Source organism: Halichoerus grypus, chromosome 3 (assembly GCF_964656455.1).
Source record: "Halichoerus grypus chromosome 3, mHalGry1.hap1.1, whole genome shotgun sequence".
Taxonomy (NCBI): domain Eukaryota; kingdom Metazoa; phylum Chordata; class Mammalia; order Carnivora; family Phocidae; genus Halichoerus; species Halichoerus grypus.
This window is the reverse complement of record NC_135714.1, coordinates 33185583-33212154: the sequence shown is the minus strand read 5'-3', so window position 1 is coordinate 33212154 and position 26572 is coordinate 33185583. Positions and strand designations below refer to the sequence as shown.

Below are 26572 nucleotides of genomic sequence, written 5' to 3'. Positions count from 1 at the left end.
TCTCTCTCAAATAAATAAATGAATCTTTTTTTTAAAAAAAAATAAAGTTCTCTCCCCCCCACCTGTGTATGACTATTTCAGTATGTATATCCATATACAGGTATATAAGAGTGTGCATGGAGAGAGAACTATCTGTAGAGATACAGCTATACGAAACTTCACAAAATCTGCCCTTAATCCTCTCCTCTAAGCAGACCCAGCCATTCCCACTCCTCCTCCTCCTCCCAGTCCAGTCTTACCGTGCCAGCCTCCTTCCCCACCTTTGCTCACAGCTTCTCTTCTGTGTGGTGTCCAGTCTTGTGACTTCTGTAGAATCTTTCCCATCCACCCGAGCCTTGGAAATCCTGTCTCCTGGATGTCTCGTCACCCACGTTTCATGAAGCTCCTCTAGACTGAGAGTTACATCTTATGTTTTCTTTTTATCATCAGTGCATAACACGTAGGGAACATTCGTCCAAACAAAACCAAACAAAACAATAGAATCTTGTTAAAGCTACTTTTTGTGAGGCGGTGAATCTCAAATACCTTTTCAGTCAACAAAGATACTCAGGCCTGGGGTCTCTTCCCTAACTGGATTAGAATTATCCAGAGAATATGTTTACAAAACAGATTCTTAGACTCAAACCCCAGAAGATTCCCACTGGGCAGATCTCAGCTGGGGTTCTAGAATCCACGTTTGGTATCAGCTCCTCAGTGAGGCCGGCTGGTGAGCTGCCACACAGGAGTGCGGTCGCTTTTGCCTTCTCCGTGCACAGTCTTGACTGTGCCAGTCAGAAATGGTCACGCCAGTTGAAGTATATTCATCTGTCAGTGGGTCATCAAGTATTCCTTAAGTCTGGACTTCTAAAGCCAGAAAAAGGAATCGGTTGTAAATGACTCACACTCTAAAATGGCAACTGAGGGTAGCTGCTACTTGTGGACTGACTAATAAATATCTGCAGTAACCTCCAAACAATAGTTAGTGGAATTCTGGTAATAATTTCGAATTTCTCTTTACTAAGAAACTCGTGCACTTTTGTCCTTGGTGCGTAGTGTCCCAAATTCCAGTTCTTGTACTCACGCTGTTGCGGTCTTTTATCAGTCTCCACTCAGTGTTGCCATCAGGGTCTCTGTTCAGAGTCTTTGCTTATGAATTTGTTCAGTAGACAGTCATTATCAGTTGATTCCGGTGGAGATTTTCTTCCCCCTGTCCTTCAACATACCCTGCGGAATGCCTGGAGCTACTTACTTTTGAACTCGGGCATGACTTCTTTGAGTATGTGTGGCCTTGGTGCTCATCCACCAGTCTCAGTTCTCTGCATCCTCCCTCTGAGTTCTTTGACCCTGGGCTCTCTGAATGTCTGGCTCTCTGCCCCGACTCCTGTGTTCTCTGCCAAATTGCAGCAGAAGGAGCATTAAGCACTACTGATTGGTGAGTAGAACACTTTTCCAAATGGAGCCACACTAGAAATCCGTTCCCAGTGTTACTTCCAGAACCTTCCTGTGGAACACCTTCAGTCATACTCCTCTGTCTTGCACGTGCTCAGGGATGTTCCTGCTTAGCCATTTTATATCCTCAATTTCATAAAGGCTTTGTAAGTAATTTAAGAAAATGTTTACTGGCATAGACTTTTTTTTTAATTTATTTCTCAAAGTGTTCTCAATCTTTACAAATCTGTGGTATAAGTAGAGCAGGGATCGCCATTCCCCTTGGTGAGGTCTTTTCCTCACCTCTCTCCTCCCCCAACTCCCCATGCTCAACCCTTCCAAGCCTAGGTGTTGAGCTGGACCATAGCACATGGAAAGGTTTCTCTCGGATGTCCTCTTCCCTGCAATTTCATCCCTCTGTGCACTTGTCACTAAATATATGTCCACCCATTTGGAAAAGATTGCTTGTATCTTGCTGTAAGCCACCATCTTCCCCCTTCTGAAGTTTCTCTCTTGCCAATGAGATACTCGTTGTTTCAGTGTTGTAGGAGACGAGATAAGGCAGGGCTAAAAGTGCAGGCTCCAGAGCCACACATTTCATTGCTTAAGAGCTGTGTCACCTTGTGCAGGTCATTTAACACATCCAAACCGCTCCGTATAATCATAGTACCAGCTTCATTGGTGGTTGTGATGATTCCATAACGTCATACAAATAAGGCACTTAGAATAGTGCCTGGCAGACCACAGTCCCTCGGTTGTTACTATCATTTAGTAGAATTACTATTTTGGTTACAATGGAAAAAATGGCTCTTAGATGGTGACTTTTCCTTTGAATGTAATTTTGTGACTCTCCTTTGCAAATTTCGTAAACGAATGATAGCTAATTCCCTTGCGAAAATCCAGGAAGAACTCATTTTTAAAAATCGAATTCTCCATTTCATATATCCTGAATTGCTTACTTTGACGATGCGTGAAGACATGGAGGCCATAGCGACGTTTACTGCAGGGTATTCTGAGAAACACAAAGCGCGCTAGGTATTTTGTTAAGTGTGTGTTTTATTTTACCACAAATCCCCCTTTCCATAAAGCATCTCACAGAACTGGCTCCAGAGCAAACCCTTTGGGAAATACTGAACCACAGGCTTCACTCTTTACACCTGTTTGCTTGAAAAACATAGCGTGTTAGGCTTTCAAGTAGAGAAGAGCAAGTGGCAGGGACTCTGATGGAGCCCGCTCTGGCGTCTGCCATGAGGCAGTTGTGGGGAGCTTGCCTTTCCCTACTTCCTTCTCCTATGGAAACTCCTTCCTCATCCTTCAAGACCCAGTTCAAATGTCTCTGCTTGCACGACGCTTCCTCCAGCTTCCCAAGTGAGTTGGTTCCTTTTCTGAGCCTCTACACCCATCCGTACAGTTGACCCTTGAACAACACAAGGGTTAGGTGTGTCCCCCCCATGCAGTTGTAAATAAATCCATATAAAACTTTTGACTCCGCCACCAACTTAACTACTGACAGCCTACTGTTGTCCGGAAGGTTTACTGAGAACATAAACAGTCGATGAAACATAGATTCTGTATGTTACATGGATTATATACTGTATTCTTACAGGAGAGTAAGCTAAAGAAAAGAAAATGGGTAAGAAAATCATAAGCGAGAGGAAGTACATACATAGTACTGTGCTGAACTTAGCGTAAAAAATCCGCATAGAAGTGGACCCACTCAGTTCAAACCTGTGTTGTTCAAGGGTCAACTGTATGTATCATGGGTGTCATACCTTAGGTGGGAGATGGTTGAAATCATCAGTCACACTTGCTGAAAATTGTCTGTGGTCACAGGGTTTTTAGGTCACAGCTTAAAAAGCTGTGCCTACGGAGATCTCTACACTGGCTTCCGTAACATTGTCACTGTCTGTTGTCCTCTCCCGTTTTTGAAGCACCCTGTTCCTTCAGTTAAATAAGAGTTGAGGCGGCTGGCGTGTATTTTAGGGACCATATTTTTTTTTTTAAAGATTTTATTTATTTATTTGACAGAGAGAGAGAGACAGCGAGAGGGAACACAAGCAGGGGGAGTGGGAAAGAGAGAAGCAGGCTTCGCGCCGAGCAGGGAGCCCGATGCGGGGCTCGATCCCAGAACCCTGGGACCATGACCTGAGCTGAAGGCAGTCGCTTAACCAACTGAGCCACCCAGGCGCCCCAAGGGACCATATTTTTAATTACAGTGAGATCAACTGAGCAAAGGGTAGATGCTCCACTCCCTTTTCTAGCTGGCTCTGGGGCATAGGCGGCTGGAAAGGAATGGCAAGATAGACGATTCCAGCGTATTTAAACTTTCCCTTAGCTTGGCAGTTCCGTCACTTTGACCAGTTGAACTCGAAGGAGCCTTGAGACGCAACTCCAGCTTGCCTTAATGGCCCTTATGCCACCTTCCCTTACAACAGTTACTTATCTTGCCCGTCCGCCTCCCCGCCCTGAGAATGAAAACCTTGGCCTTCACCTGTTCCTGCGTCGCGCCCCGGGGCACGGGAAGAGTGAACGGAGCCGGGGCCCGCGTGGGTTGACTCCGCGGGACGGGCACCGCTGCGCGGTCAGTAAGGAGCCTTTCTGTCTCTCGCCCCCAGGGCCGCCCGATTACCCCAGTGTACACAGTGGCTCCGAACGTGCAGAGAATTCCCGCTGCTGGGATCTACGGGGCCAGTTACGTGCCGTTCGCTGCTCCGGCCACCACCACGATCGCCACACTACAGAAGAATGCGGCCGCCGCCATGTACGGAGGCTACGCGGGCTACATACCTCAGGCCTTCCCCGCCGCTGCTATCCAGGTGCCCATCCACGACATCTACCAGACGTACTGACACTGGTGCGGAGAGTGGAGGCAGACCGCAAACTACCCTGAAGGAACACTTTACTATTTATGAAGAAAGAACGTGTGGGATTAGCACACTCACGAAACCTGAAAGTGAAGAATGTTATCCAATATCACCCTGAAAGATTTTATATTCATGAAGTTTCCACTGGTTGTTTTGTTTTTCTTTTTTTGAAAAAGACTGTTTTTGACTTAGCCCTTGTTCATACATTTCTAAGAGACTCGCAATGGTTCGTGCCTTAATACCATCTCTCAAAAATTTGTATGCTGTAGTACGTTTGTATAGAGGTTTTTTGTTTTTGTATTTTTAAGGATATATTTTCAGTATGAAGGTTATTTTCTTAACTTCTACACTCCAGAGATTTCTATTTTGTAGTACCTTCGATAATATATCAACTATATATTGAAAAGCACATTTGAGCAGCTAGGGAACTGTTTTGAAAAATAGATTCAATATTTAAAGATACAAACAATAGTGCTTTAAAATACTACATAAAATGTTATTTTAAAAGTTATACTAGAAAGTGCAATTTTAAAGTGAGTGAAATCTCTATTTCAGCTGCATTAAGGGTTGACGGTGTTACCACGTGTTAAGATGACAGTTCCACTATTTTTTTTTTTTTGAAAGAAAGTAAACACTCGATCTCTCTTTAAGCCCACATTGAAAAGACTTGTCACACTTCTAAGTCCACACACTGTAAGGCTCTCACCTGCCACCATTACCCTGTTTCCCCGCTCCTTCTCCATGTGTCTTGCCCTCCCCACGCCCCTACTCATTCCTTCCTTCCTTCCTATCCCCAGCCCCACCTCCAAGTTTGGCAAGTCTAGGGCAAATGAATTCCTCTGATAGAACTTTGACGGCTTTTATACTTCTTCCTGGGTTTTTGTGGGGGTTTTTTGTTTTGTTGTGGGTTTTTCTTTTTGTCTTGGTTGGAGAGGTATTTTCAATAGCAGACTATGCATAAGCACAAGATTTTAATAGTTTCCATAAGACATTTTTGCATAGCTATTTAATGTCTCATATAAAACCTTACTTCCTTTTCTAATGCTTTTATTTTATTCGTTTTTGAAGTATGAGTTTGTAGAGACAGTGAATGTTGTTGTCGGCAAGGCCCCCAGAGACTCTTGTCGCAGAAAGTTATGCTTCTAGCTGCCTTATCATGTTTCAATGCAAATTGTCTGTGGTCGTCAAGGGTATCAGAGATACTATGTTTATTGAGCAGGGCTTTCCTCTGTTGCTGTGCACGTGGTAGGTGAGCCGACTTGGGGCGTGCACATCCAGGAGGAGGAGGAGAGACCTGTAGAAGTTAAAAGGTAGCTTGTAAATAATCTCCTAATGCTGGTTTTTAGTTGTTTAATGTTGCAGAAGTTCTTGGTATATAGTTTAATGCAGAGTGAAACCATTTTATTTCAATGTTATTAAAAAGTTTATTATTAGGAAGTAAATGTATTGTTGCAGTGTTGTGCCTATTTCAAGGCTTTTGTTTAGCAGAGTGAATGTAAAATACAGTAAAATGTTAAGATTGTCATCTGCTTTATGAAATACATCAACTTGGAACTTTTTTTTAAAGGCTCCATCAAGGAATTGAGGTGTGCAATAGATAGCAAGGACACAGTTGTGTGTTTATGTCACATTAGAGATCTATAAAATCTGTCCACTCACTGAATTTTTGCTAATGGCTGAATTCTTATTTATGGATTAATAATAGGATCATGCCTTTAGCAAGTATTTTAGTTTTGTTTTAAATTTTAAATTAAGAGATTCCCAAATGCCTTTTCCCTCCCCCTCATCTTAGGGTGGGATGAATTTTTTATATATAAGCAATATTTATTTAACTATTCTATAAAATTATTGAGTGCCTGCAAAGGCCTTTAAACATTTCTAACATTTCTTTCCATCGTTCTTAAATGACATAAAATAATCGTGCAATGTTCCTGATGATGTACCCAGCAAGCTGCATCCAAACTCGAATCTGTTGGAATGAGTAATCCAACAAAATGCAATTTGGATCAGATCCTCATCCCTTGACTTGGTGTGAAAGAACTCCTTCCAATGAAGGATTGTCACAGAGTTCACTGGATGAGACTCTGACCTAGCAGTCTTACTGTATTTTACATATGCCTGTAAATTATTTGCAAAATAATAATAATAATAACGAAAAGAAAAAAAATTGATATCTTAACATGGCAACTACCAAACTACCTTAAAAACAGATATCGGTGAGCCTCCTCTCTATGGTCTGTTTCTGTTTCAAAACCATTTCACGTACACTACTGAGGTAAGTTTATAACTTGAAATGTGAACTTTTTTTTTTAAGGGTTAAGAACAAACTAAATGTTAAAAAAAAAAAAGCTTTAGTGTTCTCTGTTTTCAAACATTGCTAGTAGTTTAGTTATCTTTAGTTGCTTTGTATTTGAAAAGCTTTTAAGTTTATTTAGATCTTTCTCCATTTACAATACATTCTTAGGATGTATGTAGTAAATAAAGCTTTCTTTAAAGCAGTTTCAAGACCTTATTTTAAATTGTGTTTTCTTTATACTGATTTTTTTTTTCTAACAAAATTAGAGAAACCCTTACAGTATGGAAGAAGCAACTACTTCAGTATTTTCAGCCAGAGAAACCAGCAAGTTACTATCATGTTTTTGGCTTGGAATTACATTGAAGATGGGTTATATAGTAAAAATTGTGCATTATCAGTATCATCCAACTTGAGCTTAGGTGGTTGAAGGTTAAGCACCCAAATTCTGCTCAACATCTGGACTGGAATAGGATGTGGCTAAGCCTGTCATTGCTGTCAGTCCTGATGTTTATGATCCCAAGAGCTCCACACTCAGACCTCTAAATGGAGGCAGTTGATGTGACATTTTGTTTGGTGATCTTGTGAACATGCTGGGTGACCTGAAGGTCCATCACTGCATTCAGAAACCAAAGCCTTGTGTTTCTCATTTTCACAGTGCACAGCAAGGTTAGCAGGACACTTCCTCTCTTCTCTCTAGACAGCATCACTAACTTCAGACGTTGTCCATGGGCAAAGCCAATCAGATGGTTCAAGGGCAGGTGATAGGTTGTCAATAGAATTACTTCTAAAAAACTTGCCCCACATGGCTTTACCATTGATTAAGAATTTTACCTTTTAGTCTTGAGCGGTCTGGGTTACGGCCTTCTCACATTTCTGGGAATGGTAACTTCTGGCTTCCTCTTAAAAAGATAAAGCCCTTTTTTAGAGGCAGGAGGGACCAGCAAACATCCCAAGATGACAGATCATTAGGCAATATTTTCAAGGGCAACAAGATCTGCCGGTTTCTTTTTGTTCTAAGAGAAGAGTACAGATGCTCTTCAAATTGCAGAATCACAGAGTTTGATCTCATTAGAAAAGGAATAATCGTACAAAATGTGTATCACACCTCTACTGGGTGCTGGGGTTGGTTCTGTGTGCTTATAGCAACCACAGCATGAATAAGCCCACAAAATCGTGCACAAGTAGAGCTTACATTCCGGTGGGAGAACACAGACAGATTGAGCAGATAAACAGCCTGGTGGGTAGGGACATATGCTATGATGACGTGACTCATTGGGCTCCTTGGCTTCCATAATCTCATGTGGACCTCACAATAACTCAGTGAAGTAAGCAGTGTAACTGGCCAAGGTCACACAGCTGGTAAGGACCTGGACTGAAATCTGTGCTCAGATTCCAGTCCCGGATTCTTGCTAACAGTACACTGACCCTGGAAGTGGATAAAACCAGTCATGCCAACAACCCATCTCAGAGACCAGAGAGAGAAAAGCAGAGCTGCTCTACGAGTACAGTTTTCCATTGGGTTCTAGTATGGTTCCGCATGCGGCCTCTTTCCTTGGATGAGACCTGAAGGCCAAATGGCTGAAAATGCCTCTTCTCAGCCTACAAGACCTCGCAGCTCTACGTAGAGCTGCTAAAAATGTCCACGCTGGGAGATTTAAGGAATTCTATCTACAAGGCTGTGCCAGAGATGGTAGAGAAGGCTAAAGAACTGTCATAGGAAGTCAACTATACCCTTCTGATTCTTCACTAGAATAGGTGCCCCATTTTTTATTCCGAAAATATCTGTCATGACAATATACATAAGCAGTTATTTAGTTGAAAGTCAGAACAGTTAGAAAACAAAGCTCTGGTTTTATTTTCTAGTGAAGGATAATCCCGTGACAGTCTGACATTCACTGGATGCTGTTACGTGGCACGCACTGTGTGTGGTGTGTTTGGTCAGCTACAATTGACCTTCCTGGCTTATTAAACTCTGTTTTAAGGATATTAGGGTGCTTGGCTATTGAACAGAAATATATATAGAATATTATCTCAATTATTACCTTACAAGTCTTCTGGGCACTCAGCTTCTACCAGAGTTGGGTTTTTGTTTTTTCTTTTTTAACATGAAATGTGACATTTTGGCATGGCTGTTTTGATGAAATGACATTTTGACACCATGACCCTTAAAAAAAAAAACCACACATCTTCAGCTTTTATAAACATGATTGGGTAGGCTGATACAGACGTACTCACTTTATCCTTGCCCTACCACTTTCTTGACACATTCCCCATCTCTGACCACCCAAGGTCAAGGGCAGGATTAGGCTTCAGTACAAAATGAGGTTCAGGAGACCTCCACGAAGTGTTTTGCTTCAATTTCAAGTTCTAAGCTGTTGGACTGGATACAGCCTTTTCTTTCTCCTCTTTTCCCTTTTCAGTGATCCCTTTCTAGATATTCATTATTCCTCTGTCTTCTAACTTCTCACACCAATATACCTGGAAAAAATCTGGTTGCCCAAAGACTTGCCTCTGTGGACAAACACCGTGGCCTCGTGGAACAAGGCTGGGTTTGTAGTCCATCTCCCTGGGTGTTAAAACCCCAGCTTTGCTACTTACCAGACATGTGACTTCAGAAAAGACGCCTTGCCTCTCTGAGTACCAGTTTCTTAACTGGTATAATATATAATAATAATCCAGACCGCACAAGGTTATTGTGTAAATCACGTGAATTAATGAACCTGGTATGTTGTAGGCACTCAAGAAACACGTTTCCTTTCCCTTCCCCTGTAGTGTGAATGCATTCTGCTATATTAACTCTATTAAGCCTTTCTGTTTTATCCCCTTTTGATTCCTTTTTGTTTTCATTGGTTCAATAAACATTTATTGAATGCCAACTGTGTGCCAGGACAGCATGAGGCATTGGAGAGACAACAATCAACAAAATTGACCCTCTGCCCTCCAGAAACTCCCAGGTGTGATAAGATAGTGTTGCAAGTGCTAAGTGGGAGGGGGCAGCCCCCGCGGGCTTGGGCAGGGGGTTAAGAAGGACTGGGGGAAAGAAGTTGCATCTGAGCAAAGATCTACAGAATGAATAGGAGTTAGGGCAGCTGAGCAGAGAGAAGAGGGAACAGGAAGTAGCCAGGTGTAGAAGAAAAAAAAACATGGAATTGGCAAGTACCCGGAACAAGCTGAGTATGGCTATCTCAGAGAAAGAGAGAGGGTGTGCAGTGAAGAAACTCGACCTTTGTCCCGTTCAACATTAAACAGGGTTCATGGGCCTGGGTTAGCTGTAGAAGGAAAAGATTTGGCCCCTAAAACAAGGTAGTGGGAAGAACCCTAAATCATTCTTCCTTAGGACTTTGAGTTCCAGAAAATGGCGGAGCCCTGCATTTACTAAACTGCCGAGAATCCTAGCTTTCTCTCAGTCAACAGCATGGTGCATCTGAGCACTCCCCCTAGTGGGCAACTCCCCCCGTTTTGTCTTCCTGGTCCCAGGTGGTGCCCACCAACCTTAATCTCTGGCAGAGAGTTTATAGGGTCAGCCAGGGCTCTTAGGGTTCCCCGCCCCTTCCTTCCTTAGGTCCACTTTCCAGCCTCTGGAACCTTCCTCCCTTTCCTCTCGGAAATCAGACTATAGCTACATGTGCTGGCCAGGGTTTCCCCACTCTCCCCCTGGCAGCCCCACAGACACGCAGACTTCTCAGCAAAGGTGAGGGAGGCCTATAGTCCTCCACAGGACTGTGAAGGCAGAGCAGGGTTCCAAGGAAAATCTTCCAGGACTCACTGGCTTCCTTGGTGGGCTTATATTTTCCTGTGACTCTGTTCCACACAATTATACCCATAACCAGATGCAACACCAAACCCTGCATTTGCAAGAAATATGACCTTTCCTGAGCTAATTTTTAGCCATCCTTCTTTCTTGGCTTGCTCTACTTTTGTTTGTCAAAAATTTTCATTAATGATTAACCAACCACGAGGCTTAAATAGGCCTTAGTCATTCTGAGGCAGGTAAGACAAGTTGCTGAAGTCCAGTTGTTTCTGAGATGACCTTGCTGAGAGCGCTGGGTCAAGACATTTTGAGCTTGTGGTATTACGATAACACTGGGCCATGCCAGTTTGCTTGTTGCAGGGAATTTTTCTCTCTGTTTTCAGGACCTTTATTCTAAAGAGCGGTGGCACCAGGAAATGGTATTTCTGTCAGCCTCACCTGCTTCACCCCAACCCTGATTCAAATATGGCCACTTGATACTTTCTCAATCTTACACAAAGTGCTAAGCAACCCCAGCTCCTGACAGGCCCTTAATCTCCCCTTTCCAAATAAGATGTGCCCCTAAGAGGAGAAATTCTGGAAATGTGGCTGAGTCTAAATGTGCTCTAGCATTTCTTGAAGGAAGCATTCAGAGCATAAGAGACGATAGAGAAAATAATCTATTTTGCATCATTTCCTGACACCCAAGTGCAAATATCCCTTGCTCTCTGTATTTCTTCTTATTCCTCATTTTCCTTATTCTTGGCAATAATGTTGAAGACTTAGAGGGTGATCATTCAGCAAGAGGTAAGAATAATTTAACAGTGTAATGAACTAACAGTAACTCCTATGCTGATTGAATGCTTACTATATGTCGTGTAGTTTACATGGATTAAAAAAAACTTTATTAAAAATAATGTAGATCTAGAATTGTGCACATATCACATATATCTTGAAGAATGTTCAGAAACAGTATATCCATGTCACCAGCATCCAGATAAGAGACATGACCACCATGCCAGGAGCTTCCCTATGGCCCCATCTAGTCACTACCTCCTCCCCAAGGGTAACCACCGCTCTGACCTCTAACAGCATAGATTAGTTTCGCATGGGTCATTTTTCTCATACTTGAGATCACTGCTACTATTATCCCTTTTAGAGATAAAAAGCAAGGAGGCAGAGAGAGGTTTAATAACTTCCCCCAAGGTCACATAGCTGGTAAGTGAAGAGCCTGAATTTGAACACAGATTATCTAACTCCGGAGTTGGGGACAAGGGTTTGTGTCTGTGTGGGTAGTCAGGGGTGGGTAATTATCATATACCCATTTTGTAAGGACTTAAAGTAATTTGTTTCTTCTAGAAGTTTATGCTGATCTCCTAACAGAGTCACTTTACCATAAAGGTTGTTGGAAAGGAGAGAATAAAAACCCAGCACACATGGTGGAGGATGGGGCAAGAAACCTTTAGAAGTTTCTGGGCCCTGGGGGATTGTCCTTCTTTTATTCCCCGTGGCTCCAAATCTCTTGCACTCCAGCGTCCCTTGTATCGAACTCCACTCTCAGGAAGGGAAGGAATTTTTCATTTTTCGTTTTCATTTTTCACTAAGGGCAAATCCCTTGTTCAATAAACTGAGGAGTAAAGTTCTAATTTTGGCATTTAAGGCTATACCCAGGAGGATAAAGAGAATAACTAAGGATCAGGAGGTCCTCCAACTGCCCATGAGCACGTACACAAAGGCAGCCCAGAAGGGAGCTCAGCCTAGGAAGTCTGAGTTGCCAGGGGCCAAACAATTAGACCCTTGGAGAGTTAATTGAACAATGTTAAGGACCAATGGCCCGCATATGAGACATACTGAATAAAATCCTAGAAAGACATGCCACTCAAGGGAACTTCTTTATTCTAAAATGGTGATATTATCAGCTTCCCTTTGAATAGCATTTCACGTCCACAGAAGGCTGTCTTCAGCTCTACCTCACTTGAGCCTCAGGACAATCCCTAAGACAGTTACAAAAGACATTCTTCTCCTTCCTGTTCTCCTCTTCATTCATTCATTTGTTTATTCAACAAATGTATTTTGGGGTTTTTGTTTTTTGTTTTTTGTTTTTTTTTTGAGCATCTGTTATGTGCCAGGCATTGTGGTGGGACCTAAAGAAACAATGGTGAACCTTATCTCCATGTTATCAAGGAAGAAATTGAGGCCCAGAGAGGATACATGGCTTGCCCAAGATGACAGTGACACTCCAAATTAAATAATATGGCGTGACTGTGCGGTGCCAAAGACTTTAAACACAGTGTCTCACTAAGACCTCATGACAACTCTATGAGGCAGTTACCATTATTTTAAGTCCCATTTCATGAATGAACAAACTGAGGGGCAGAGGGAAGTTAAATGACTGCCAAGCCTTCACAGCTGTGGGTGGAAGAGCCGCCATTCACACCCTTGCTGGGTCGACTCGGGAAGTGAGAGCATTTCGAAGGATAAGAGCTCTATGGTTCTGCGGGAGTCTGGAAAGTGACTTGGTTGGCTCAGCATCAGCCCTACATTTTGGATGCAACAGATACTTCAGTGCGTCTCTCAGAACAGCTTTTTCACCCAAATGTTAAATACGTCCATTCAAAAAGAACTTGGAATTTGAAGTTTTAAAGAACATACCACAATAGCTTGACGCTTTCATTTAAACACTCTGCCCTGAATAGAGCTAGGATATCCCACTGACGGAAGGGAGATTGAAGACTTCACTTCCGCTTTTCTGGAATGTTCCCCCTGGTATCTGAGAGTTTGTGTACTTCTTTCCCCCAAGGTTAATCTCACCATGGGGTAATCGCATGAGGGAGTGTCTGGCTCCTTGTGTTTTGGGATTTCCCCAATAAGAGACAGCATCCCATTTTCTCTACGGAGCACCAGCAGTACCCAGTACCATGTTGTAAAGACAACGGTGGCTCAGACAGCCTCCTCATGGGTCTCCCCGCCTCCGTTCTTACTCCCTTTCCACCTTCCATTCACCCTCCACACCACAGCCAGAGTGATCTTCCTAAAATCAAACGTGAATGACACATCAAAAACCTTCAGTGGCATTGCCTTGTTGACTGTATGAAGTTCAGACACTAGCTTCCAGCGCACACGGCCCTCTATAATCTGGTCCCTGGGCATCCCTCTAGAATTATCTCCTGCCAGTCACACACAGGCAGAACTGATACTCAGACAATCTGCTCCAGTAGGGCCTTTCCAGCCATTTATCTCCGGTGGCCCCTCTGACTGACCGGAGGCCATGTTGGTGGCTGAAGATGTGGACGATGTTCCTTTCATCTGATTACCATTCTCTCCCATTAAAACAATCTTCATACTTTTTAGAAGTTCTCTTCTTACCTCTGCATGTCCACCCAACAAACTTCCATTCATTCATTGAACATTTATTGAGCATCAGGTATATAGTAAACATTGTGTGAGGCATTCAGGATAGAGAGCTGAAAGGCCTGCTCTCAAGAAAGTTCTGGTGCAGTGGGAGAACTGTTATGCTCATGGGGTACCAAGGAGGGACACTTAAGCCAGACTCAGGGTTCAGGGAACTATTCCTGGAAAGGGGGAAACTCTGCTGGGTTCTGGAGGCTGAGAGGGGGCAGGAAGGACTTGTGATAAAGGGACCCATGGGCCTGTAAACAGCATAAAAGAAGTAAAACCTAAATAGGGGTGAGGCTGGTGATGTGAGTTTGAAGAGAGAGGCTGCTGGTTTTGTGTGTGTGTGTGTGTGTGTGTGTGTGTGTGTGTTATGGGGGAGATGCATGCAGAGCAGAATTGGCCATTCAGGAGTAAGATTCCATCCTGAGCACAGTGGGGAATCAATAATTCATTTTCATCAAGGAAATGACTTGATCAGAATTGCATCTTAGAATGTTCTGGCCAGAGTATGGAGAATAGGAAGGGAAGGATAAAAGGGAGGGAGATCGGTTCGGAGGCTGTTGCAGGACACCGATGAGAGATGATAGTGGGCTGGACTAAGGCACTAGGAAATGGGCTGGTGACAGAATGAACTCGAGGTGTTAAGTTAAAATCAATAAACGTTGGTGACTAGTTAGTGATGGGACAACGGGAAATAGAAAATAACTCCAAGTATCTGGCCTGGATAATTGGGTGGGTAGTGGTGCAGTTGTATGCAGCTAGCATCACATAGCACTGTGTTAAGTACTTAACAGAAATTGGCCCATTTAATCCTCTTAACAACTCCATGAGATATTATTATTCTTGTTGTTTTTAGGTTAGGGTCAGGGTTAGGGTATATGCTTGATATCCTGCAGTTCAGAGACCTCTCCAGAGAATAAAACCCTGGGCTTCTGCTGGAGTGAGAATAGACATGGCAGCCATTTACCCAGCTGAAGCAAGGAAGGGGTTGGGGGGCTCTAAATACTCTTAAATAGATATTCAATTCATCCTTCTGTTTTTTACATGAGATATTATTCTTACCCCATTTTGTAAACAAGGAACCTTAGTCATAGAGAGATTAAATAAGTTATCCAAGGTCACACAGACAGTAAGTGACAGAATCAGGATTTAGACTCAGACAATCTGACTACAGAATCCACAATCTTTTTTTTTTAAAGATTTTATTTATTTATTTGACAGAGAGGGAGAGAGAGAGCACAAGCAGGGGGAGCGGCAGGCAGAGGGAGAGGGAGAAAGAAGCTCCCTGCTGAGCAGAGAGCCCAATGCGGGGCTCGATCCCAGGACCCCAGGATCATGACCTGAGCCGAAGGCAGATGCTGAACCGACTGAGCCACCCAGGTGCCCCAACACATTCTTTTTTTTTTTTAATTTTTTAATTTTTTTTAAAGATTTTATTTATTTGATTGAGAGAGAGAGAGAGAGAGAGAGCATGTGGCGGGGGAAGGGGCAGAGGGAGAGGGAGAAAGAATCTCAGCAGACTCCACTGCTGAGTGCAGAGCTTAACGTGGGGCTCGATCTCACAATCCTGAGATCACAACCTGAGTTGAAACCAAGAGTCGAATGCTTAACCAACTGCACCACCCAGTCACCGCCAGAATCCACATTCTTTTTTTTTTTTTTTAAGATTTTATTTATTTATTTGACAGGGAGAGACACAGCGAGAGAGGGAACACAAGCCAGGGGAGTGGGAGAGGGAGAAGCAGGCTTCCCGCTGAGCAGGGAGCCCCATGTGGGGCTCGATCCCAGGACCCCGGGATCATGACCTGAGCCGAAGGCAGACGCTTAACAACTGAGCCACCCAGGCGCCCCCAGAATCCACATTCTTAACCAGATCCCTGGATTGCAATTTACTCAACTGAAGAGTATAGAGGGAGTAGCACATTTGGTTAAGCACTTGACAAGCTCACTTTGGAGGTGTACTGAACTTGAAACACCTGTAGAGAATCCAGGCCAAGTCCAGAAGGTAATTGGCTATATAAAAGTGGGTTAAAACTATGGGTTTTAAAAGGATGACCCTTTAATGAAATATTACCTCTGGAAAATTTCTTTTTTAAAAAATATTTTATTTATTTACTTGCGCGAGAGAGCGCTCCAGAGGGTACAAGAGGTGGAGAGGGCTGCCCATCGAGCAGGGAGCCTGATGTGGGGCTCCATCCCAGGACCCTGAGATCATGACCTGAGCCGAAGGCAGACACTTAACCGACTGAGCCACCCAGGCACCCCTACTTCTGGAAATTTTCAGTGGATGCATTTTTCATTTGCCTTAATCATGGTGTTCTGGGACTCCCCATACCTGGGATAATGGGATTCAGTGATTCAAAGAGTGAGAGACCAGCCAGGAGGTCAGTTTCTTTGCAGTCCTTTGTAAGACAAGAGTTTTGAAAGTCAGGTATTATCAAAAGAGAAGCAGAATTTCTGAATTGTGACAGCTCCCTTTTCAAGGGCCCGTTCTGTCAAGTCAGACTATTGAGCACTGTCATGACGGTTCAGCTGAGAGCCCGTGGGTATCAGCCAATAGCCACTCTGATTGATCAGCATCCACTGTGATCTCTCGATTCTGTGTCATGCCTACCCAACACGGAGGAGGAGGAGGCAAAATGTAGGAGGGAGATTAGGAAATCAGTGGCAAAAGTTCCAGTCCAGAGTAAAAAAAAACTTGGCAAGAGGATGAGCATGGATTTTTAAAATATTTTGGTGCAAGATGAGATAATCTAAAATCCATTCCGTTGTATGGATATACCACATTTTGTTTATCCATTCAATAGTTGATGGACATTTATATTGTTTCTCCTTTTTGGCTGTTATGAATAATGTTGCTATGAATATTCATGTACAAGTTTTTGTTTGAACACTTGTTTCAGTTCTCCTGGGTATGTACCTACCTAAGAGTACAATTGCTACCTCATATAGAAATTCTGTTTAATTTTTGAGGAACCGCCAAACTGTTTTGCATAACAATCGCACCATTTCACGTTCCCACCAGCAATGTATGAGGGTTATAATTTCTCCATATCCTTGCCAATACTTTATCTTTCTTTCTTTTTATTATAGCCATCCTAGTGGATGTGAAGTGGTATCTCATTGAGGTTTTGAGTTGCATTTCCCTGATGACTAACGATGTTGAGAATGTTTTCATGTTTATCGACCATTTCTGTATCTTCTTTGGAGAAATATGTATTCAAGTTCTTTACCTTAACAACTGAGCCACCCAGGTGCCCCTCTTTACTCATTTTTAATAGGGTTGTCTTTTTGTTGTTGAGTTGTAGAAGTTCTTTATAGATTCTGGATACCAAGCCCATTTCAAATATATGATTTGCAAATATTTTCTCACATTCTGTGGGTTATCTTTTCACTTTCTTGATGATGTGCTGTGATGAAAGTTTTTAGTTGTGATAAAGTCCAATTTATCTATTTTTTTCTTTTGTTGCTTGTGCTTTTGGTGTCATACCTAAGAATCCATTGCCAAATTTCCAGGATCATGAAGATTTTTCTCTCTGATTTCTTCGGTGCTATCACCAAATGCAGAGTTGGGAGGAAAGTGTAATAATCTAACATTTTTTTGGTATTTCCACCACACAGATAAAATAGGTGTAAATAACCTTATTCAGGTGTTGAGTATTTATTACCTTTTTATTTATTTATTAGGATTTTATTTATTTGTCAGAGAGAGTGCACACATGCAGGGGGAGCAGCAGAGAGAGAGGGAGAAGCAGGCTCCCCACTAAGCAAGGAACCCAATGCAGGACTCGATCCCAGAACCCTGGGATCATGACCTGAACCAAAGGCAGACACTTAACTGACTGAGCCACCCAGGAGTCCCTATTTATTACCTTTTTAAATATAATTTATTTCATTATAAGTTTATATAATTTGATTTTTAATGATGGCTGTCTTTAGCAATTTGTTCACAAAATTCCTGAAAATTTAACAATCAGCTGTCATGAGGGAGCACCAGCCAGCTCCAGCCTGGGCTGGAGACATGCTTTGAGCTAAGGGGACACATCTCTTGGCATAAACAAAAGAGCATGGGTGATGAGTTCAGATGGACCTCTCTCAGACTTACTTCTTGTGAGAATTTGGGCAAGCCACTGAATCTCAGTTTCTTCATCAATAAAATGAGATGGTAATATGAATCTTTCATGTTTGTGATAAAGCTTAGAGATGAATACGTAGAGTCTGATCCATAAGAATTGCTCAAAAATGGTAGTTTAATATTATTTTGCCATAGCTTTAAGCATAGCTTCAACTTTCCTTTGTACTCAGAGAGACACTTGAGAGTCCCCCAGGGTACAATGGGGAGTTCCCAAGTCCCACATGAGGTATAGCTTTTGTGTGAGGACACAGATGCAAATAAATTTCACTCCTTATACACTTTGCAGGGGCAGAGCCTTGGAAATCTCGCCCCGGGCAGTTTGGGAGGAGGGGAAGCACAGTATCAGGCTCATGGCCACCCTAGAAATTAGAGAAGCAGATTATGATTATGTTGTGTCCCTCTAAGGCCTTCGTGGCTCCTCAAATATATTTCTGACAGACTGCTCAGAAGCTTGACAATTCTACCCTTTACCTTTCCAGTGCGTCACCTGAAGAGGTGCAAGGGGAGCAAGAGTTGGCCCTGCGCACATCAGAGGGATCAGCTTATCAACCAGCCTGGAGGGCAGAGAGTGGGGCCCCAGGGAAATGTCACTTTCTGGATCAGAGGGAGGGAGGACTGGGGCAAAGTTTCTGGCATAGAGGAAGGCTTTGCAGGAGGCTGTTGGGACACGAAGGAAGGAAAAGATACCGAGCCGTGGTGAGGGGGATGGGGCAAGAAGAGACGCAAAACCTGTCCCCACCTCCCAGAGCTGCATGGAGCCTCTGATTTCACACCACCCCGTGAGAAAGCTCACATCCTCTTTGCTTTTCTGTGCCCTCAACAGCAAGTGCCAGGGACACAGTTAAGCAGGAAGTCAGTGCACAGTGGATGGCACCTGATCCACCTTCAACTCGTTTGTCAACATTTCACAGCCTCTTTGGAGAGGCCTGTGGAAAGATGAGCTGAGAAGTATAATCCTTTCGCCCCGGGGAGGCCAGGTGCTTTTCCCCCTCGTTACTGGCCACTTACGAAACAGCAGATGCAACCTGTCACCATTTGGATATGGAAAATCCAGCATTCCGCCAGCCCCACCAGCAGGATTCTAATTCAGAGAATGGTGGCCAAGAGAGTGTCTGGAAACCTGGCTTTGTTGTGCTCAGCTAGGGGACCCTGAGCAAGTCACCTGGCTTCTCGAGTCTTCCTTATTCTTTCTGCCAATTAGAGGTAATAGTTGCTCCCTGGCAAGGTTACATACCTCCAGTAAAATGCCCAATGGTAGGTAATGTCATGCACATTCAATAAATTGGAGCAATGGGTATTATTACTACTGCCTGTGTGATCTTGGGCAAATTATTTCGTCTATTTGGGTCTTAGTTTCCTCATTTGTGTATTGTGGGTCTGATGATCTCGGAGGCATCTCAGGGTCTAGCATTCCATTATTCCACGACAAACAGGTTCTTTGCCTGGGCTCTGGTAGGCAGGCCGATCTGCGGCAAGGGGTTAGGCCATTGGCTGTTGCTGTTGCAATGCTCAGATAGCAAAGAACTTGCAGAGCAGAGAAGACTCGTTTACCCTTCCCCTTGAACAGAGTTTTAGGGCTCTGGGACAAGAGCTACTTGGGGTGTTTCTCTAACCACAGGATTAGGAACGGGGACAGGGTGCTAGGCAGCAGGATGTATTTAAAAGATCACCCTAAAAATGCTGCCAAGAGGCGGGATTAGATGTGATCTCTGGCCGAGCTCATGGCAGACATGTCAACATTTGCCTGGGGTTCCAGCAACATCTCTTTGGATTCTACCCCCAAAACAGGTGGTGACAGAGTGGGGATGAGACAACTCTACATTTTCAGAATAAAATTCCCCCTCTGAACTCCAGATGAATGAGGCAAAGCCTTCCTTTTCTGAATGGGGCCCAGTGAATAATTATAATTAAGTGAGAGAGAGAGAGAGAGAGAGAGAGATGGGTGGATGAAGTCAAAGCTGTGTCTCTGGGTTGGAGGGGATGAAGGGGTAGGTTGAAGGACTGTGGAACCCTATCAATGCTTTTTGCCCCACCTAGTATTTTGAGTTGTCCTGAAGTCCTTAACTTAGGCACATAATGGGATAAAGATTGATGACCTTGGTCGCAGAGCAGAGAGACAAGCTTCTTTTTCTCAGACCTGGGTCCTTAGGGCAGGATGCTAAGGATTTCAGGCTGACTTATTCCTGGAATATCTTAGGTCAATCCTATCTCCATAAAAAAGAAAACACAAGAAAGAAAGAAAAAAGTACAGTTATGTGCAGGGCACATTTTCTACAATCTGTATTTTCCCAGAGCCTTATTTCTTTTGCCCCCCCCAACCCCCAATTTCCATTAGTGATTTCCTGATGTCAGTTAAGGAGCTGGTTTCCAGCTGGTAGAAAGCATTGCTCATTAACAATATTCACAAGCTCCCAGGATTTTGGATGACAAGTCACAGGGTTTCTGTCACCCTCCCAGCTGGAAGTTCTCTGCTAAATGGCAAACTTCCTGAAGCTTTTCCCTACACATCTTGGACTGTGATAACCTTTCAAGATCACATTTTGGTTTTTCACACCGTCTCGAATATTTGTGCCAGTAATTCCATGGCTCCCCGTCAGTATAAAAGAAGCATCTGTCTCAGAAAAGTGACTTGAGTGGGCAAGGGGCACCCAGCTGCCATCCATGTGTGTGTCTGGTGCTCTGTCTCCTGCCTGGACCCAGAGGGGTAAGAGCTGCAAGTCGTCTTAGAGATTGTGTGTTCTTATTCATCCCGGCCTGCTCACCGACCCATCATCCATGATCATTCCATGGCCATGCTTTTATGCTAAATGACGGCAAGATACCCTCCAAGTCCTCAGAATAGAATTTTTAACTTACCTCTCTAAAAGCCTTATCTCCAAATATAGTCAGTCTTCTGAGGTACAGGGGCTTGGCTTCAACAGAGGTACCACATTTCAACCCAGAAGAGTGTGTGTTCCTTTTTCTTTTTGTTCTTGCTGATGTTGACGAAAAGGAGGGAGAGGAGAACATACTCTAGAATTTCAGAGTAACATAAAACTTCAGGAAATATCCAGAGGTTAGCAACTAGAACCAAGAATGTAAAATAGGAAGAAAAGTTAAAAGAATTCAAATCACTGGGCCTGAAATAGAAAAGGCTGATGTTCTTTTATTGAAGTATGCTAATTGAAAATGCAGGCTTAAATATGCTTGCCATACAACTTGGATGTGCAGGGAAAATATTTTCTTTGTGTTGTCATCTCATTTGTTGTTACTTGCTAGGTAAAGAGGAAAAATATAATTGAATGTCTAATCCAGCTTAAAATTTAGTTGTTGTTGTTTAAGAGAAAGAGCACGGGAAAGGGGGGGGCAGGGAAGGGGTAGAGGGAGAGAGAATCCCAAGCTGACTCCACACTGAACATGGAGCCCGAAGCAGGGATCTGTCTCGCGACACTGAGACCAGGACCTGAGCCGAAACCAAGAGTCAGATGCTCAACCAACTACACCACCCAGGAGCTCCTTAAAACTTACTTTAAATCCATCATTTAATTGGTCCCTTTTGGGTCTTGCTCAGGATCATTCTCAAGGGGGTGTCTGAGCCTTTGGCCCATGGCACTGTTGTGGGGGAAGAAGGCACCTTGGCTTTATGCAGGCCTTAGGTGGGTGCTTGTTCCTGGAGGGTCAGCTGGGGCCCTACTAATGTCTACAACTGGTGTGGCTCCCGGTCTGGGCTCCCCATCACTTGTCCCTGGCTTCTCGCCTCACCTCAGCTCCTTCTGAGCTCTGCCCCAGCCTCCCTCTGCCGTCCTGGTGCAGTGGGCATCAGGGCTGGCTCGCAGGCTCACCAATGGGAATGGAGGAAGGCTTGGGACTATGGAGCAGTAGGTTCTCTCTCTCTGCCTGCCCAATATACAGCCAGCCTTTTGTACCACTTTGGACTGCTCCCTCCACCCTGGGCTCCTGTCCCAGAGCACAGCCTGCTACCAGAGTTCTCCTCCCAGAGTCCTAAACAGACAGGGAGTGGAGAAGAAACCCGTCTTCTATGTGCCTCTCAGCATGTCGAACACGCCTTTTTTTTTTTTTTAAGATTTTATTTATTTATTTGACAGAGAGAGACAGCGAGAGAGGGAACATATGCAGGGGGAGTGGGAGAGGGAGAAGCAGGCTTCTCGCGGAGCAGGGAGCCCGATGCGGGCTCGATCCCAGGACCCTGGGATCATGACCTGAGCCGAAGGCAGATGCTTTAACGACTGAGCCACCCAGGCACCCTCGAACACGCCTTTTAAAGGGACATCAGAGCATGCATCTTGCTACTTCCCCTCTTAACTCGCTTCAGTTCATGGCATCCTCTTCCCACAATGCCCCAGGACAAGAAGAGGTAGCAGACTCATTTACTTCCTCTGCTTGATAGTTTCCTAGCTTGAACCTAAACAGAACCTACAGACTGCTGGTTAAACCCAAATCATAAACAACATTATCTTCTCTGTCCTGAGAGAAACTCTGTGATCCTGACCAACTGGGACCTGAATGAAGTTATTTAGAAAAATCCTCTCTCAAACCTAGCATTCAAGTTACTGTCTTGCTGTGAAATCTTATTTTGAATGTCAAAACTGAATACTACCTCTCTTTCGCTTTGAATTCCTTTAGGAACCATTCTAATCACTTCCCCAAATAAAAGGATTCCTCCAGCCAGTGAGGAGAAAGCAAAAAAGAAAAGTGCATTAATCCCCCAGTGATGACTCCCATTACAACAGTATGTGTAACTTCTTGATGGGCAAAGGTAATTCCCCCAAAGGGCTTACTTAATGTTTTTTTAGAGAAGGGAAGGGAAAAGAAGAAAGGAAATCAATATTTTGAAGATAATAACGAATTTTCCCGTTTTGATAAGATAAAACAAGGAAAATTTGGGTTCAATCAAAATGGAATCTGTTTTGAGCAGTTTGAGAGACGTTGAGCATGTAACCATAGTTGGGAATTGGAGTAAGAAACGGTAATCGTGCCAAAGATGGAGATGAACTAAACGACCCTCTGCAAATCTCTTCTAGAACACACACCTGCTTGCCTAACCCCAAGAAGGCCCAGAGTTGACGTTAGAGCCACTTTTCTGGAGGCCAGCGTTTGTGCGCGGTCAAAGGAGCCACACCCCGCATGGTAGCCTCTGTGAGAACAGGACCATTATGGGACCAGGAAGTCCTTGTTCTACAGAGTCTGTAAATCCTTCCCAGCCAGGGGACTGAAGCTCTGTAATCCTCAGGGGAATCAGAGGCTTCTGGAAAAAAGCACGTCAGAAAGGCAGCAAAGACTCCTTTACCCTTGGAGATGGAGAAGCTGAGGTGACTTTGGGGAGAATGAACCAACCCCACCAGAGGGCCTGCTAGGTGATTCTATGAGGGCTGCTTACACAGGGTTCTTGAGAAAAATGTCACTTGGTTTCTCTAAGCCCATTTCCTCATCCATAGAAAGAGGGCATTGGTGCCTGGCTCCTATATTTATTGAGCGAGTTACATGAGATAACATAGATCCAGCCCCTCGCCCAGGGCCTGGCACATAAGCAAGTTGTCAGGAAATGGTAGCTGGTTTTGTGCCTACCATTCTTTTTAGTGAAACACTAAAAAAAAAAAAAAAAACCAATACAGGCAAGGCAGAGTAGAAAAACCTGCACGAGGATCCTCTGGCATACAAAATAAACAAAAGATTGCTTTATATGGCTTTTTTTTTTCCTCCTTCTGGATAAAACCAAGGAGCAAAGAGATGATTCTGAAGTTGTAGCCCGTGTTGTCAAAAAGGAACCCAATGTGACCCGAATCATCCGGGTTTTCCCTGAGAAAATGACAAGTATATCTGACCCCACCCTGCAGGGGAAGGGTCAAATGCTGAGAACTCAGCCCGTCTACTGTTCTCTCATGACCCCAGAAAAGTCAGAATCCTCCGGCTGAGTGATTTGGGGCAATGTATGCATGATACAGAGTGGGAGGACTCCGGGTTGAGAGGAGAATGGAAAATTCCTATTTTTATTTTGCTTCATAACAGGAGGGTTAAAAATGAACAAAAGAAATAGAAATAACACACACAAGAATTAGGGGTGAGAGAACCAGGGAAGTCAGGGATCCATGAAGTAAAATCAAGAAAAAAAAAAAAAGATACTCAAGTTAGAACCGTAATCACCATGATTCAGTAGCTCTAGGAATCTTTACAGTTACCACCCCTGTGATTTTCCAGATAAGGAAACTGAGGCTCATAAAGTCAGATTACTTGCCCAAGTCCACGGTGAACAAATCTGGGCCTCTTGACTTTCCACATCCAGAGATTATAGAGAAGACCCTGAGAAGGATGAGCCAAGAAGGAAATAAACAGGTCATTTCTAGCCAAGTCCCAAGATCTATGATTGGTTAGCTGGCCGCTTGCAGCTACGTATAAGGAAACTTGACTCCAAGAGCCACAACCAGGAGAAGGCCCTGGGGATGGAGGCCCAATGTTAAAACAGCAAGAAGTCAGAGTTGAGCAATGGATGGCAGGACTCCAGGTCCCGGAAGGGAGCCCATGCACCTGTTCAGGTACTGAAGCATGACAGGACTTGGGCAGGCCCAACCCCAACGGGAGAGAAGCCGGAGGAGGGCAGAGAAAAGGGCCTGATTGAAAAACTCACTTTATGATACTCTCCCCATTTCAGTGGCCCATCTTTCTTCCTTCCTTCCTTCCTTCCTTCCTCCCTTCCTTCCTTCCTCCTTCCCTCCCTTCCTTCCTGCCTTGCTTCCTTTCTTCCTTCCTTCCCTTCTTTCTTTCTTTCCTTCCTTCCTTCCTTCCTTCCTTCCTCTCTCTGTCTCACTCTTTCTTTCCTTCCTTCCTTCCTTTCTCTCTCTTTCTCTTTCCCTCTCTTTCTCTCACTCTTTCCTTCCTTCCTTCCTTCCTTTCTTTCCTGCCCAGGATCTAAATCCACCCCCCCTTCTTAATTGTGAGTCAGAGCTGGTGTTCCTTGCACTAGCATCTCGAGAATCAGCCAGGGGACAAGAATCCGGTGTAACCACACTGTAACTTCTGGTTGCTAGCCAATACGTGCATAGTACAGAAGCAAAAAAGCAGAAATCCTTGCCCTTCTTCTTCTTGACCACCAAAGGAAACACACAAGCTGTAGGACACCACCACCCAGAACTTTGAATTACGTGAAGTCACAGAAACAGTGGTGTTGAATCTCGGATGGCAGCTGAGGTGGTCTAGCATTAAGATTCATGTCCAAGGATAGTGACCATGGTGGTGATGGTGGTGGCATGCCGGCCGCATTGTGTCTGCTGCCCAGCCTCCCTGGCCTCCAAGCCTGCTTCTTCTACCTTCTTACTGATTCTGTGAGCAACGTTCCATGACTTCATTTTCCACCGTTGTTGGCCAGCAGTCGACTATAGATACCTGGTCGACACAGGCACCATTCCTCCCCCGTAACGGCGGGAGCCAAGGAGTTTTAGGAGGCTAGGACTCAACTGTGACTCTTACACAGGCAGATGTGAGAGCATGATGGAAGATAAAAAGGTTCACAGTGGAACCCATGTGGTGGAAACACATCTGCAAAGCCATCTGGTATTCTTGCCAAAACCACTTACACGATGCTGGGACAGAGCTTGGCCTGACAGTCCTGATGCTGCTGCTCTCCATGAGGGACAGACCCAACATTCACGTTCAAGGCTTAGAAACTCACCCAGAGTCAGGTAGCTAAGTGACAGAATGCAATGGAAGCTGTTTGGTTAATTGAACTTTGAAATGTCAGGAAGAAAAGAGGCTTTGGCTCCTTCTTAAAAGAGGCATTAGGTGCTAAAGGTCTGGTCTGGATTATATAATCTGCACCAAGGACTTCCTCGGCTCCGTAAACAATGAGGCATTGATTGAGGGAGAAAGGGAATTAAGAACCGTTTCCTGATTGAAAGAAGGAAGACAACCCCACGATTTGTAAGCTGCACTGAGAAAGTTACGTAGCCACACTGGGTCCCTGCTTTTCCATGCTGTTCCTAACAGAGGAGGAAGGGAGAAATCCATGCTGGATTTGGGGAAATACCCTCTGACCTTCCATTGGGCTCTCATTGCCTCAGTTCATGCCCTAGGCTCCTTTTTCCTCCTTTGCAACAAGCCCCGGGGACTCTGTTTCCATTTCCCACCTGCTCTTTCCTCTGGAGTTCTTATCACTCCACCATCCCACTCCAAAATGGCTACAGAGGAAGAACATCTCATTCCAGCTTCCCCCAAAGACACATAACAAGCCCTGATTCTCTTAAGGATTTTCTTCCTAAGAATTCAGGACAAACAGGGGACAAGAAAAATACAAAGAGATGGTGCGTTACAAAGCTTAAGAATCTTACAGCGTTCCCATAGTCCTTACGAGGTTTCCTTGCGTACTGAGCCAAGACCCTACTAAGCATAGCTAACATGTCCCAGGCAATTCTTACTCACCAGGCACTGGACTGCTTCAGCAGGTGTTACCCACTTTATGTTCCCAACAACCCTCTGCATGTTATTAATGGGACTGAAGCCGACAGAGATTAAATAACTTTTCCAAGGTCAATTGGTAGTTAGCTGCAGAATTGGAATTTGAACCCAAGCCTGTCTGACTCCGTGTCTGCTGCTCTTCTTTTACATTTTATGTTAGTTTTATAACACCCACTTCTATCCTTGTCCCTTCTTCCCGTCTCCCTTCCCCCTTATAAATTATTTCTGTTAATTTCTGATTTATCTTTCTAGTGTTTCTTTTTGAGAATATACATACATACACATGCACACACACATAC

The 26572-nt window shown here is 44.0% G+C and overlaps 1 protein-coding gene across 3 annotated transcripts in view; it reads left to right on the top strand.

Moving 5' to 3' along the window:
• Positions 1 to 6783, top strand: part of RBM47 (RNA binding motif protein 47) — a 151804-nt gene extending 145021 nt beyond the window's left edge. For all 3 annotated transcript variants that reach the window (XM_078068540.1, XM_078068539.1, XM_078068538.1), the window contains one exon: positions 4023 to 6783. In XM_078068540.1, the coding sequence (XP_077924666.1) occupies positions 4023 to 4256 (234 nt within the window). In that variant the 3' untranslated portion in view covers positions 4257 to 6783. The remainder of the gene's footprint in view (positions 1 to 4022) is intronic.
• The last annotated feature ends 19789 nt before the right edge of the window (positions 6784 to 26572 follow it).